Source organism: Typha angustifolia, chromosome 15 (genome assembly GCF_048772165.1).
Source record: "Typha angustifolia cultivar Huaian chromosome 15, ASM4877216v1, whole genome shotgun sequence".
NCBI classification, from domain to species: domain Eukaryota; kingdom Viridiplantae; phylum Streptophyta; class Magnoliopsida; order Poales; family Typhaceae; genus Typha; species Typha angustifolia.
The window spans coordinates 9,727,899-9,743,302 of NC_133253.1; the positions used below are offsets into that span (position 1 = coordinate 9,727,899).

The 15,404-nt window shown below is 38.2% G+C and overlaps 2 protein-coding genes across 2 annotated transcripts; one reads left to right on the forward strand and one right to left on the reverse strand.

The window, feature by feature from the left end:
• Window positions 1-1,157: 1,157 nt before the first annotated feature.
• On the forward strand, window positions 1,158-2,291 carry LOC140779432 (BTB/POZ and MATH domain-containing protein 1-like). The gene has a single exon (XM_073124492.1). The coding sequence runs from the start codon at window positions 1,253-1,255 to the stop codon at window positions 2,276-2,278; it is 1,026 nt and encodes a 341-aa protein (XP_072980593.1). The 5' UTR covers window positions 1,158-1,252; the 3' UTR covers window positions 2,279-2,291.
• A 9,563-nt stretch (window positions 2,292-11,854) lies between these two features.
• LOC140779304 (BTB/POZ and MATH domain-containing protein 3-like) lies at window positions 11,855-12,904 on the reverse strand. The gene has a single exon (XM_073124323.1). It carries the CDS (start codon window positions 12,885-12,887, stop codon window positions 11,877-11,879), a length of 1,011 nt encoding a protein of 336 aa, XP_072980424.1. The 5' UTR covers window positions 12,888-12,904; the 3' UTR covers window positions 11,855-11,876.
• Window positions 12,905-15,404: the final 2,500 nt, after the last annotated feature.

Consider the following 15,404-nt stretch of genomic DNA (forward strand, 5'->3'; position numbering starts at 1 on the left):
TTCTATTGCAAACATAGACATCTAAAGACCTCAAGCTTGGCAACTGCGGCTACGACGATGAAGGATCAGCAAGCAGCAACGATGAGGGCTTGACAGGTAGCGACGGTGAGGGTGAGGGTAGATAGTGAGGGGATCCGACGGCGGTGAGGGATTTAATGAAGGCACATCGGGTGCCGCAGGCAGAGATGATGACGGAAGCACCATGACAAGCGAAGACGGGGACGGAAGAACTAGGGTAGGCTGTAGATGGTCGACGATTGCGATTAGAGAGATGGGGGCAAAATTTTCTTTTTCCTCAACAGGATGAGGCGGCTGTAGAGATTGAGATTTGAGAGAGTGGGTTAGATTTGGAAACTTAGGGTTTTTAGACACTTTATACATATATAACAGGTTGGCGGGTTGACTCGATTTGATCCTATCCGATCCATATATTTAAACGGGTCAAACAAGTCAAAATAGGTCGGTAATATAAACTCGAACACGACTCGATTATTAAACGGATTAGATGGGTTGACTCATTTACAATGTGAACCTGATTAGACTAAATTCAAGCCCGATTAAGAGCCGGGTTATCATATCGGGTTATCACGTCGGGTCAAATTTTGCCACCCCTATGGTCAATGGGTGCCAGAGGATTAGGGCCTTTTCTTTTTTGAACTCTAATCTTAGTAGAGTTTTTTTTTTTGTTTGGTAAACCATGATGGTTAACTAATGAATTTCTTATTATTGCTTTGTGTGCTTAATCAAGATCTTCGGACCGGAGGCACAAGTATTTCCTTCGTGGTTCTTTCCTTTTGTTGTACCTCGAGTAATTCGCCACCAGAAGGAAACGTCGCGGATTCCAAAGTCCTAATACAAGACTAGCATCGATCATGTTTTGGAAATAAAAAATTAGCCTCGCGGAGTTGGAATAAAACACCGTCCTTCCTGATGCTGTTTTCTTTGTCCTACTCGGACTCAACTAAGGACAAAATTTTGAAACCTATAAAAATACGAGACCTTGGATAATTTTTCGTCCTTTTTATTAGCAAAGCTTCTGCATCGTCTCCGAAGCTCCGTCGACGTCATGACCCCTGCTCCCGCCGCACCTTTATTTACTCAAGGCGAGACAGAGGTAACTACTTCCACGAGCATAACAGAGACGGAGAGAGGATCACACGAGTTTAAAATAACTTGTTATTCCCTCAATAAAGGCATCGGCATCGGTAAATCTATTAGATCCAACGTCTTCAAAGTTGGCGGCCATCAGTGGATGATTTATTACTTCCCTGATGGGCGAAGGGAACAAGACGAGGGCGCCTACATATCCCTTGTCCTCTCGCTCGTGAGTGCTGCAACCGACGTGCGTGCTATGTTCACGTTCACACTGCTGGATCGCAGCGGTAACCCGATGCACGTACAACAGAAGCGTGTCGTGCACAACTTCAGGTGGAAGGGCTTTCAATGGGGTTATATGCGTTTCATTAGCAAGACAGATTTGGAGAAATCGGACTATCTCTACGAGGATTGCTTGACGATTAAATGCGAGATTGATGTGATAACGGCGTGTCGGACGGAGCCTAATTCTCCGCCCTGGTGTCCGTTTGAAGTGCCACCGCCGAATTTACATCAGGACATAGGGAAGCTCTTGAACACCGGAGAGGGCGCAGACGTCGCCTTCAAAGTGGACGGGCAGGTCTTCCTTGCGCACAGATTGGTGCTCGCGAGCCGGTCGCGGGTGTTTAGTGCCGAACTCTTAGGGGAGATGAAAGAAGGTCAAAACTGTGTACCGATCGATGACATGGACGAAAGCCAAAACAAGATGCAGATGCCGTGTATAACTATAGAAGACATGGAAGCCGAAGTTTTTAAGGCGTTGCTTCACTTCGCATACCAGGACTCTTTGCCCGACATGGAGGAGCTAACGCCTGCGCAATCCGTCGTGCTGGCGCAGCACCTTCTCGTGGCGGCGGATCGGTACGATTTCGAGAGGCTAAAGCTGATATGCGAAAGAAAGTTGATCAAGGACGTGGAGATAGACACAGTGGCCACCACCTTGGCTTTGGCCGAGCAACACAGACGCCCTCATCTTAAGGCTGTTTGCCTCGATTTCGCCGCCGCCTCACGGGAGAATCTGATAGGCATGGTGTTAACCAGTGGTTTTGAGCATCTCATAGAGAGCTGCCCCTCGGTTGTCAAGGAACTCCAGGACAAGGTATGCTTCCACTCCAATTTGAAAGAGTTGTTGGGGAAGCTATCAGATTCCCGGAAGAGACGGAAGTTCGCAGTGAATGAATAACTTTTTATTTTTAGCGCCAATGAATAGCCTTAACTTTATATTCAAATTTTTTACCAATGTTGGTATATTCTTTTTCATCGATGTATTGTGTGTTTTACTCACACTAGTTTCTTGCCGTCAATGGACGTCTCTGAGATATCTTTTAGTTCTAGCTTTTGACTAATACGAGCGTAATAAACAGTGTATAAAAGGGAATAATTTTTACTCTATTCAATTCCCGCTACAACATTTGGAAAATCATTAGCAGTAGATCCGCCAAACTGAAGGATGTTGATGGAGTTGGGTTTGTCAAGTATGCTCATGTATCAATCAGCCTATGAGTGATAGCCAATCGTAACCACCATAGTGCTACATCCTCGAGGTGGCAGGATGCAAGAAGAACCTTTTGGTCCTCCTTGGTGCCTTGGAAGATGATGAATTATTTGGCACAGTAGAGCTAATCAATTGGATCTGCACCTTGGAATTTGGGAAACTCTAACTAAATAGTGCCCCTGTGGATGCTGATATCCCAATTGGGGTTGAATCTTGCTCCAGCCTTAATCGGAGAAGGGTGCTCCTCTAAGCCATATATAATTCCTTCAACGTCCTCTATCAACTTCTCAATCTTCCTTTTCATCCCTCTCAATCCAAATATCATCATCATCTTTGTTAACAAATTACACTTGTTGATGAGGCCCACCTTGCCTCGGTTTGGACATAGTCTCTCTCTCTCTCTCTCATGTCCTTGGACAACTAGTGAAACCATCATGTGGGGTTTCAATGTGGAAGATCTGGGTATCTCATGTTCTTGAATCAGTCCTTCTCAAATACCTTCGTTGCAAATCAAATCTGGACTGATTTGGATATAAAAAAATTATAAAAATTTAGGTGGCAGTGACCTCATAAGATAGGGTTTTAATAGATTTCGTTTCATATTAATCGGATGTCTGAATTAAAATATATAATTAAAATAGTAGAGCAAGGTCAGAACAGGGCAGAATAGTAAATATTCGATGTTGCAACGGTCTTCGGAGGGTGGCGGACAGCCAAGGGTGGTGGTGGATGGCCATAGGGTAGGGTGGCTCTTAGAGGTGATGTTGGCTATTGGGTGGACCTAGGAAAATAAAGACAATCTAACGGCTACGATAAAACGGTAAATACAGTAATAAGAAAATAACTAACTAATTCTTAATGCTTGGATGCCTAGATTAATAAACAAAGAAGTCTAGCCCTCCATATATAGAGGTGGAGTACAATGAGGTCTATTTGAACTTGCCCTAAAGGCTTATACTATTCGAACTAAGACTTGCCCTACACTAACCCTAAAGGTTTATATGACTCAAACTAGGACTTGCGTTAGAAGCTTACATGACTTAATTTACCTTGTTTGAGTGGCTCACATGACTTAATTGGACTTGCCTTAAAGGCTTATTTGACTAACTAGACTTGTCTTAAGGATTGTCGTGACTTATTTAGACTTGTCTTAACTAAATTTGCCTTAAGGGCTATCATGACTTATTTTGACTTATCTAAAAGGTTTACATAATAAAATAATTGAAAGATAAATAGACTTGACTCGACTTGAGTTGGCTTAACCCACATGGTCGGATCATAACAACCTTCAATAAACCGACATTTTGTTGCACGATCGTATGACTCAAAGTTTTGATGGTTTGGACGTGACGGTGGAGAAGGTTTGTCCAAAGCATTAATGGACCTTAGTGGCATCCTCATTCTTGGGTTGTAAATGAAGGGTGAAGGAGGCAGTGCTGTGTACACATGGTCCTCTTGCCCTTGGTTGCCCGTGGGTGGAGTTGTAGAGTTTCTCTCTCCTATGTGCGTGGATGTCTACCCTCCTCTCCTTCTTGCTACCATGGATCTAATGGTTTAGTTTTATTGTGGATGCACACTGAGGAAGACTAGCTCCGATACCACTTTGTTGTAAATCGCCATAAAAAAAGATGATTATTGATCCAAGTTGCTATTCTAGACAAAATAAAACACAAAAACTTTGAAGAAGTAGGGATCAATCTAACTATTGAAATGATCTGAGATTCGAATATATTATTTCTCTAGAAGTTAGGAATCCAATGCAACTAAAATCTCATTGATTGGGTAGGTAGATCAAAAGATATATAAAATTAATGACCAAAGGTCACAAGATAGTAGGATGGACATGGATGATGGAAGTTGGTAATGTGGTTAGGTTTAGGATTATGGAAGATAATGCTAGTTGTGGTGGGTGCAATAGTATCTTGAACAAAATGTGGGAAAAGAAGGAAGCTTCTAGGTATGGCTAGTCGCTGGCTGAGGAAGAAGAAGCGACGTAGAATTAACCTCGGCCAGAGAAGGGAGCTCAAGGTGGATACCAAGGGGGAGGAAGGAGGGAGAAGGTTGACTCAAGCCTAGATGCAAAACAAAAGCTCTAATAAATAATAATCCTAAAGTAGCTGGTACTCTACATATTTAGAGGTTAGTCAATTGTCCAAAAACCATAACAAACCCTAATACGAAACAACTTAATCAATGGGCGTTTGAACGTCCTTCGACCGCGTTCGAAGAGCTCTATATATGTGTGAACGTTGTTTGGGCATTCGAACGCCACTCAACTGTGTTCGAACGGCAAAAAACATCTATATATGCAAACACTGTGTAGGCATTCGAACACCCTTAATTTGATTGCGTTCGAACGCACTAGCTAGAAGTTTTTTTATTTTTATCCAAAATAAAAATACAAGATGATTTAGTTCGAGGTGGGTTGGTCATATCCAATTTGTATCTTAATCAAGAACAGTAACAGTCTAGAAGAGTCTATCTTCCCAAAGGAGAGAATGTCTTCAAACATAGTTACATTCTCATAGACTAATCTCATGAAAGACGAATAGCATGTTGCATTTTCTACCCAAAGGGGTGTTTGTAATGATTTATTGGTCTCTCTAAATAAATATGTCTTATTTTGTTTAAAGCATATTTTTTTTTGCCCAATCTTACTAATATGATGCATCTTTCGTTAATTTTTGTAGAGTTTCGTTTGCTATGAATAACAACACTACTACTATTGAGATTCCGACTAGTTCAAATTATAAAACATGGAAACAAGACGTTGAGTTTGCCTTGGGAATTGCAGACAAAGATTTAGTTTTGCGTGAAGGGGAACCTTCTAAACTTACTGTCGATAATTCTCCTGAACAAATTGAACATTATGCAAAATGGGAGAAACCAAATAGGTTAAGCATGATTGCAATAAAAAAGATCCATGTCTGAACATCTTATGAGTGGTTTGCCTGTGACTAATAGTGCCAAAGTTCTTTACCGCTGTAGAAAATAGATATTGTATATTTGATAAAGTAGAGGCTGGGAAACTACTGAATGCTCTGACAAGTATAAAATATGAAGATGCCAATGCATTCTCAATTTAGCCAAATTAAGAAAACCTACAATACCCAAAATGAATCTAGGAGTGTGAATGAACTTATATCTAAATGTGTTTCACAGGAAGAAACATTGAAGAAAGAAAAGAGTGAGACTGCCCTTTTATTATCACAGCCTAAAAATAATATTATCGATAAAGGTCATGGAAATTACAATATATCTAAATATAATACTCCCAAAAATGCTAGAGACTTCAAGAAATATGGTACCGATCAGATTCAAAATGTGGGAGATTGTAACAGTGCCATTTAGAAAGAAATCAAGTGCCTCTTTTGGAAGAAGAAAGGTCATAAGAGAATAGCCATTTAGAAAGAAATCAAGTGCCTCTTTTGGAAGAAGAAAGGTCATAAGAGAATTGACTGTACTATGTTCAAATCTTAATTAGAGAAGAGAAAAACAAAATAGAAGTTATACCTTTGCTAGTGTTTGCTGTGAATCCAATTTGATCAATGTACCATCAAATTCTTAGTGGGTTGAAAGTGGTGCTTCTGTTCATATTCCCATGACATAGGTTCACAAGCAATTGGAAGCCAAGTGAAATGGAAGCGAAACTTAGAGTTGCAAATAATGAAAAAGTCCATACTGAGTTTATAGGAAAGGTTAGGTTGAATTTAGATACCGGTTTTGCACTTCTTTTAAAGGACACATTCTATATCCATTTCGTTTGTAGGAATTTTATTTCCATCTATTTACTTGATAAAATTGGATATGACTTTAATTCTGGTAATTGTAAAATTTGTTGTCTCTAAAATTTTAAGTTATTGGCAAATGTAATTTATTTGACGGTTTATATAGGATATATTTGGCTTCCCCAAATGAATTTGTTTCTTTAAAAATAGACAATGTTGTGTCAAAAAGATCCCTAATTAAAGAAAAGTCTTCCAACTTATGGCATAAACATTTAGATCATATTTCTAAAGAAAAGTTTGAAAGATTAGAAAGAAATAATATTCTTCCACCTCTTGACTTTGGAGATTTAAATACTTGTGTTGATTGTATTAGAAATTAAGCTGACCAAGATTAAAAAGAAAAGTGCTACTCACAGTTAGGACATTTCATAGATTATTCATACTAATATAAGTAGACCAATGATACAAATGGAGTTGGATCAGGTTGTATTAAATATATTAAATTTGTTTTGGAAGAAAAATAAAGTTTTTATTGGGAGGCGTTCGAACGTAGGGGACCATGTTTGGATGCACTATGCAAATGCCTGCAAGTGTTCACAAATATAGAGAATGAGAATTATGCATTCGAACGGCCTATTCGAACGCCTATACACGTTTACAATTACAAAGAACGAAAAATCCGCATTCGAATGGCCTCAGGCGCGTTCGAACACACCGTGGTGAGAACACTTTATTTTTAGGGTTTTATTTCTATTGTTTGAGTCCAAATGGTAGCCTCTAAATATTGTGGAATGCATCCTAGTTGATTTATGTCATGAAATCATATTTTTCTTTTCCTATCTCTCTCTCTTTCTCTCCTTTCTTTTTGCCCTAACTTCACATCGTCCCCTATCTTCCATTAGTTAAACCTTCCACCTTGTCTATCGCGGCCCTACTTCTTCTAGGAGCGACTCGTTCTTTCCCTTCATCCTATTCCCATCTTTATTCGCCAATATTCCCATCCACATATCTTCTTCTCCTTCCTTTCCACCACCATCAAGATCTCCCTTCAATCTAAATAACCAACCTATCGCCATATCAGTCCGGTCCTTAACAACCTTACTCACATACTTTTTTGTGGTAATAAATTTTTTATTACATTTATTGATGACCTTGTTCATTATGGATATATTTATTTAATTAATGAAAAGATTGAAGCTCTTGAAAAATTAAAAATTTTCAAGACCGAAGTCAAGAAACAACTTGGGGAAGTCATCAAAATTGTTAGATCTGACCATGTAGGTGAGTATTTTGGCAAACATGGTGATGCAGGGCAGCATTTAGGATCATTTGCCAACTTGGCCCTAAACAAGAATGAGCTTCTCTTGATGTTGGGATTGTTGAACTATTGCCTAATATACCATGCTAGGAAGTCCCAAATAGAATGGAGTGGCCAAAAGACGTAATCACACTCTTAAAGATATGATGGGGAGCATGATGTGTAGATCAAATATACCTGTGTATCTTTGGGGTGAAGCTATTAAGACAGCCTCACACATCCTTAATCGAGTTCCAAGCAAATATGTTCCTAAAACACCTTTTGAGTTGTGGATGGGTAAAGAGCCTAGTTTAAACAATTTTAGGGTTTGGGTTTGTTCCTCTGAGGTAAAAATTTATAATCATTCCGAGAAAAAGATTGATCCCAAACTACTCGTTGCTATTTCATTAGTTACCTAGATCATTCAAAGAGATATAGGTTCTATTGTCCTACACATGGTACTAGAATTGTTGAATCATTGATTGCAAAATTCTTAGAGCTTGATGTCATTGATTTAAATAACTCATCGTCTGCAAATGACAATCAAAGGGGTAATTTTGTTACTATTCCACGATATGATCTCCCCTTGGAAGGTTTAATCTATCCCATTTTTAGATCTGAACATGATCTTATATGGAACTTTAGAAGAAGATTTCTAAAGATATAGTCGTCGGATTAATATGAAACTTTGACAGGTCATAGCCCTAGAAAAGAGCTTTCCTATGAATCTCATTTCAAGAGAATCGGACGAGGGGATTTGGAGATATCTTTAGATAAGTAGGCAAACATTAGGGAATCTATTCTTTGGATCCGTGGATGGAGGCACGGGATTCTAGCTGGATTATGGAGGTGGTAGGCCTACCGTAATGGGGTGGCATCAATGAGTAAGGTGGTGGTGGAAGGATTATGAATGATAAAAAGGGTTAGGACGAGGGTAGAGAGAGATTTGAAGAAGGGGGTGGAGTGGGCTCTATCCCTAAGGGATTAGGTTGAGTGGCCGGTTGAGGGAGGCTAAAAGCGGTGGAGCTAGGGGATGAGAGAACAGAGAGAAGGAGAAGAAGAAGATTAGGGCAAAAACTCAACTCATTCAATATCCTCTTTTTGGTTACCATCCACACCTTAAGAGGCTAATCAAATAATTCAAAAATGATAATTATTAACCTTAGAAACAGTGGATTTCCGTCGACCATGTTCAAATGGGGTCGAACACATTCGAACACACCAAATGCGTTCTCTGTATTTGTGAACGCCTACAGGTATTTGCAAGCACGTTCGAACACACCCACCCGTATTTGAACGCAACATTCGATCGCACAATTCCCATTCTCTATATTTGTGAACGTCTGTAGGTATTCGCAAGCGCGTTCGAATGTGGGTGTGCGTTCGAATGCAACATACAGAATTATTTTTCTTCTCTGAATAAAACACTAAAGCAATAAGAAAAGACAACCATAAGGTGTATCTATCCTCGAGACGACATCGGTGAAGTCCGAATCGTATCATTCCGCTGCTGATCTCTCATGATATTTATGTTCCTTCTTATATAATTGATTCTCCTACTCATTTGGTTAATCAACCTACTTCTACTCCTATTCGTAGTCCTATCACTGATGTTTTCCTATTTCAAATGAGTTACTTAATCCATCTGAGCTAATAATAGAAGAAACTATTAATTAGAAGATCTTCTAGGCAAAGGAGACCCCTAATTTCCAATGACTTCTAAGTTTACCTTGGTGAACATGATTATCATATGTGTTATGATATTGCTAATATAATTTATCCTATTAAATATCATTATGTGATCTCTAGTTCTGAATCTAATTATTAGTTAAAAACCATGCAAGATGAAATGCAGAATATGTCACAAAATAATGTGTGGGAGTTGGTAGAACTGCTTGAAGGTTGTAAGCTTATTGGTTGCAAATTGGTGTTTGAAACAAAGCATGATTCTAGAGGAAAAATTGAGCATTTTAAAGATCCATTGGTTGCTAAAGATTATAGTAAAGTAGAAGGCATTGATTATAATGAAATATTTTCATCCGTTTCTACCAAATATTTATTCAGAGTTATTATGGCTCTTACATCTCATTTTGACTAGTACAACATCGGATGGATGTGTGAAAAGCTTCTTTGAAGGGTGATTTAAATGAGAAAGTTTATATATTGCAACTTGTGCAACTTGAGAGTTTAAAGGGGAAAGGAAGAAAAACATTCTTATGCAAGCTTAAAAAATTTATATGTGGTCTCAAATAGGCATTTCGTTAAAGGTACCTGAAATTTGATATAGTAGTCAACTCTTTGGGTTTTGTTGAAAACAAAATCAATCAATGCATATATATCAAAGTTAGTGGGAGAAAATTTATTTTCCTTAATCTTTATGTCGATGATATTTTACTTGCCTACGATGACTTAGTACTACTTCATGACATTAAACATTTATTGTCGAGGACCTTTGATATGAAAGACCTTGGAGAGATCCTTTGTATTGGGTAATGAAATTCAAAAGAATATTACTCATGGTTTATTATGTCTATCTCAAAAGGCATTCATTAATTGTGTGCTTAACGAATTTAATATGCAAAATTGTAAGCCTAGAGAAGAATCTGTTTTGAAAGGTGAAAATTTTAGTAAAATTCAATGTCCAAGGAATGAACTTGAGAAGCAATCCAAAAGAAATGTGCCTTATTCAAATACAATTGGTAGTTTAACGTAGACACAAGTTTGTACTCGCCTTGATATAGCTTTTGTTGTGAATGCTCTTAGTAGATATTTTCCTAATTCAAGAGTAGATCATTGGGTTGTAGCCAAGAAAATAATGAGATACTTATAGAGAACAAAAGATCACATGTTTATTTATAGAAAGGTTGATAATCTTTAAGTGATTTGTTATTCAGATTTATATTTTGGTGGTTGTCTAGATGATTTAAAATCTACTATAGTGTATATTTTTATGTTAGCTAGAGGAGTCATCTCATAGAAAAGTAATAAACAAAATCTCATGACTTCTTCTATGATGCATGCTGAATTTGTAGCTTTTTATGAAGCTGTAATGCAAGCTATATGGTTAAAAAAAATTTATTTCAAGGCTTATGATAGTTGATTTTATCTTTAAACCAATTATAATATATTGTGATAGATAGATCAGATATATTCTTCTCAAAGAACAAAAAGAACTCTCATGCATCAAAACACATTGGAGTAAAGTGCCTAACAGTTAGACATTGGATCAAAAGTAATGATATAAGAATTGAACATGTTTGGCAAAGATTCAATGTTAGCCGATTCTTTGACGAAGGAAGTAAACCCATGATTTTTAAGAAGCATGTTGATAATATGGCTATTTTAGGATTTTTTTTATGTACTTGATTAAGTGAGAGTTTATTTTATTATCCGCATGGTATCAAGATAGTTTTATTTTGATATATTCATTTTGGATATTCTATGTTAGTAATATTATTGATATCATTTAGTATTACATGTGCACATCAAATATGACATGCCATATCATGAAAAAGATCTTAAGATATGAAGTCTATCTTAAGTATGACTGCTTTATCAATAGTGTATACATTTACTAATATTATTATGGATTATCTTATGTCAATTAGGATACAAAAACTGTGATGGTTTGTGGATAATAACTATGTTGTTTATCTTAAGTATGACTACTTTATCAATGGTGTATACATTTACTAACATCATTATGAATTATCTTATGTCAATTAGGATATAAAAATTACCATGGTTTGTGGATAATAACTATGTTGTCTATCTTAAGTATGACTGCTTTATGAATAGTGTATATATTTACCAACATCATTATAGATTATCCTATGTCAATTAGGATGAAAAGACTGTCATGATTTGTGGATAATAACTATGTTGCACTGGACTATGACTAAAGTGTAATCTTTTGATTACGACTAAGCTATATCGTTAAGCAATATCTAGTTAGGCTTATGAGCGCTTCTTATTTTCTAATGTGGTTAGTCGGCCTAGTGTGGATCTTATTGGATCAAAGGCACATAGGAGAGGAAGACTTACTTAATAATTTGTTTTATTTAAAAATCAAAAAGATAAAAGAGATAAACCATACATGTAAGATTTTTATTTAATCTGTATTCTAAATTCTATACATAGATTGATCGAGATTATATCCAATATGACAATCAATGTGTAAACAAGAGGAATATAAATTAGAAGCTCAAAACCAAGGTAATAATAAGGATAAATCTTGAGAAATTTTGAGTTTGCCTCTGGCCTACAGGTTAGGTTTTCCATGCATAATCGTAATCTCCTCAACCACTGAGGGACAACTTATTTTTAGATGCTCAAATCCCTCGGTTAGCATGACAGCAATCAGAATCTCATGGGAGGCAATGAAATCGAAGCAAGCTAATTTAAGTTTGAAACAACGGTGTTGCTCAGCTAAAGCCAGGGTGGAAGCCACCGTGCTCACGTCCATGTCTTTGCAGAGCTTGTCTTCGCACATCAATCTTAGCCTCTCCAACCCGTATCTGTCTGCTGCTACAAGTAAATGCTGTGCCATGGTCGTCGAAGAGTTTTCAATCTGAGGCAGTGAATCACTATAAACAAAATGAAGCAGAGCCTCGAACACCACAGCTTCAATGTCGTCGATCTCAATACGCGGGATGCGCCCTTCCTTCATAGAGCCGAAGAGCTCCGCCATGAAGACAGGTGAACGAGCCGCGAGGATACATCTATGTGCAAGAATTAGTTTGCCACCAACTTGGAAAGCTACGTCCGTCCTCATTCCGCTCTCCAGGAGGCCCAGAAGATTTTTGTGTAAATTGGTGGGCGGCACCAATACGGAGCTGGTCTTCTTGGGTACTTCTCTTACGAGATGTTTCTGTATGACACTAAGCTTACACAAAATAGCAATGCAGTCATCTTGCAAGTAGGTCCGCGTCTCCAACTTATTTCTATTAATGAAACGGCGAGAACCCCAACCGTGCTCGCGGAATTTGAAGGTACCGGAGTAATGCTGGGAGAAAACTGGGACTCCGCTCGGGTCCAGCAGAGAGAGCGTGAAATTCGTCCTCGTGTCGTTGGGTACGCTTACAACATTAAGGTAGACTGCTACGAAATTAGCGTGTTCCTCGTAATGCCCGTCTGGATAGACGCGGATGTTCCAATCGTGTCCCCCGACATTGAAGGTGCATGAGCAGATACTTTTGCCAATGCCGATCCCTTTGGTGATTGAGTAATTCTTGATCGTAAATAAGTGTGATCCATCCGCCGTCTCCTTCATGCTCACAGATGCCGTGTGGTTGGAGGAGGAGGAGGAGGAGGAGGATCGAGCTGTGAACAGGCCACCCATGGAAGAAAGACTAATCTTTAATTGTCACCAAGATACTGCGAAGGCATGATCGGTTATAATATATAGGCCGCTTACGGATCGATCTTCCGTTATTTTCGTAACTTCCTTTATTTGTGGTAAAACTCGGTTTGTGTTAAAACAGAGTTTAACACAAACTTCACAAAATCTAGACCTAAACCTAATCCGATTGAGTTAAGGCCGTTAAGGCTAATAAAATTTGAAGTCAAAGATCCAATTAAACTAGGATCTTAACACACCACATAGACGGAGTCTTGAGTGAAAGGAACCGGTTTTAGACCGAGATATAGTAGATTTAAATCAAATAGGACTAGTCTTTTTAACAAAGTAAAGAGGTTAGCTCAAAAATGGCCGGAATAAGACTATCAAGCATAATTGTTCAAATTAATTAATTTTAACTTGAAGATCCGATTAAATTCGAATTTTAACTTTGGGAAAGAAAGAGAACTCATGGAAACAATTATGGGAGGAAAAATGTGACGATTTGTTCTATGGGAATAATTCAATACTATCCATTTGATTAAAATTCAAATTTCCTGATGAGATAAGCCTGATACATTTGAAGAATCATGTGAAGTGATGTGATTTGGACTACACAGAGTTATCTCATGCATGGATATGACCTATGGACCTATTTCTTATTTTGTTTTAATTATTTTTTTTAAAAAATAAGAATTTCGGATGTCACATTCGAACGTAAACTCTCCAGGCTCGAACGCCCCTTACGAACACCTGCATACATTTGCAATGACAGAGAACACAAATTGTGCATTTGAACGCACTTGACCCGTTCGAATGCACGCGTGCGAATGTCTGCATACGTTCGCACCAACAGAAAATGCGAATTGCACGTTCGAGCAAGCTCGACCCCGTTTGAACATGATTAGCAAAAATGCAATGTTTCTAGAGTTACTACTTGTTAGTTTGGCTTATTAGTTAGCCTCTTAAAATGTGGATGGCAACCTAAGGGATTATTATGAATGAATATTGAATTTTCTTCCCTTCCTCCTCTACCCTAACTCTTCTCCCTCCTCGTTCAAGCCCTAGTCATGTGTTATCTCAACGCCGATTACCTCTAATCCCCCTTGACTATCGAGTCCTCCCTCCTCCTTGGGATCTCGGCTAATTTCTCCCCTTATTCTTATCCCTTCAATACCACATGCCACCAAATCAATCACCATTATCACCACCTATGTGTAGTCAGAATCTGTGAAAGGAGTGAATATCAAAAAGGTAGACCAGAAAGATACGGAACGACACCACTAGTTTTGTAATTTTCTGAATAAGGTAGAATATTTTAAGAATATTCTCCTCTGATTGCACATACTGCTTTTCTACATCTGAGCTTGATCGGGAACGAATGCACGATCCATAATAAGTTGTGTAACACCCGCCATCAAACACGTGCCCCTCACGTGAGTAGAACCCATGTGATTACCATGTGACCTACTGATCAATGTTTCAATACAATATACAAACGAAAAAGCCCACATTTCCTGATGAGTTACGGTACCAAAAGATAGGCTAAGGAACGATTCTTTCAAGATATGAATTTATTATAGGAATCAGTCCACACAACTATAAGAAAATATTAATCAAATATTCTCCAGTAGTCAGCCAATTACGAAACCAAATGGATTAGATTCGTAACTCCCTGATCAACAATTTTTGTATTTATGCCCTTTGCAGATTCGAACTGCAACTAAGACAAAAACATGAAAGAACACGGGTGATGGTGGTGGTGACGGGTGGAGTGGAAGTTAGGGTTATGAATGATTATAGAGATGAATGTGGAGGGTGGATGTCGTTAAGAGAAGAGAGAGGACTCGACAGACAAGGAAGATTAGAAGTTAGGAGAGACTTTGCCAGCGGTAGAGGTGGAAGGATGGTGAAGAGAGATGAAGGAGAGAGAATAAAGAGAAGATATGAAGTAAGAAATCAATAATCCAATCGTATAATAAATTTGGCTACCATCCACACCTTTATAGAAACTAGCCAACAAGCCCTAATAACAATAACTAATCCTAATCCTAATGCCACCGATCGCGTTCGAATGCGCCCGACCGCTTCAAACGCATAAAAGACGTCATTTGTATGTGCAAACGCAATGCAGGCGTTCGAACACGATGCAAGTGTTCGAACACGCCCAATTACGTTTGAATGCACTTTTCACATCCTCTATATTTGTGAACTTGATGCAAGCGTTCGCAAGGACGTTTCAATGCGGCCCCCTCTTATATTCGAACGCGACCTACAGGATTTTATTTTAATAAAAATAAACAACTAATGCAATAAAAAAGATCCTAACTAAATGTATCATTTCCATAAATAAAATAGAAAATAAACCCATAACAACATAGGCCACAACAAGCCCCAAAATACATATCCATAAACAGATAAAATTTCCCACGCAAGGGCTATATGCCATTT

Bases quoted from the DNA above. Each gene is read 5' to 3' on its own strand.
- LOC140779432 (XM_073124492.1), top strand. From the start codon at position 1,253: ATGATTTATTACTTCCCTGATGGGCGAAGGGAACAAGACGAGGGCGCC.
- LOC140779304 (XM_073124323.1), bottom strand. From the start codon at position 12,887: ATGAAGGAGACGGCGGATGGATCACACTTATTTACGATCAAGAATTAC.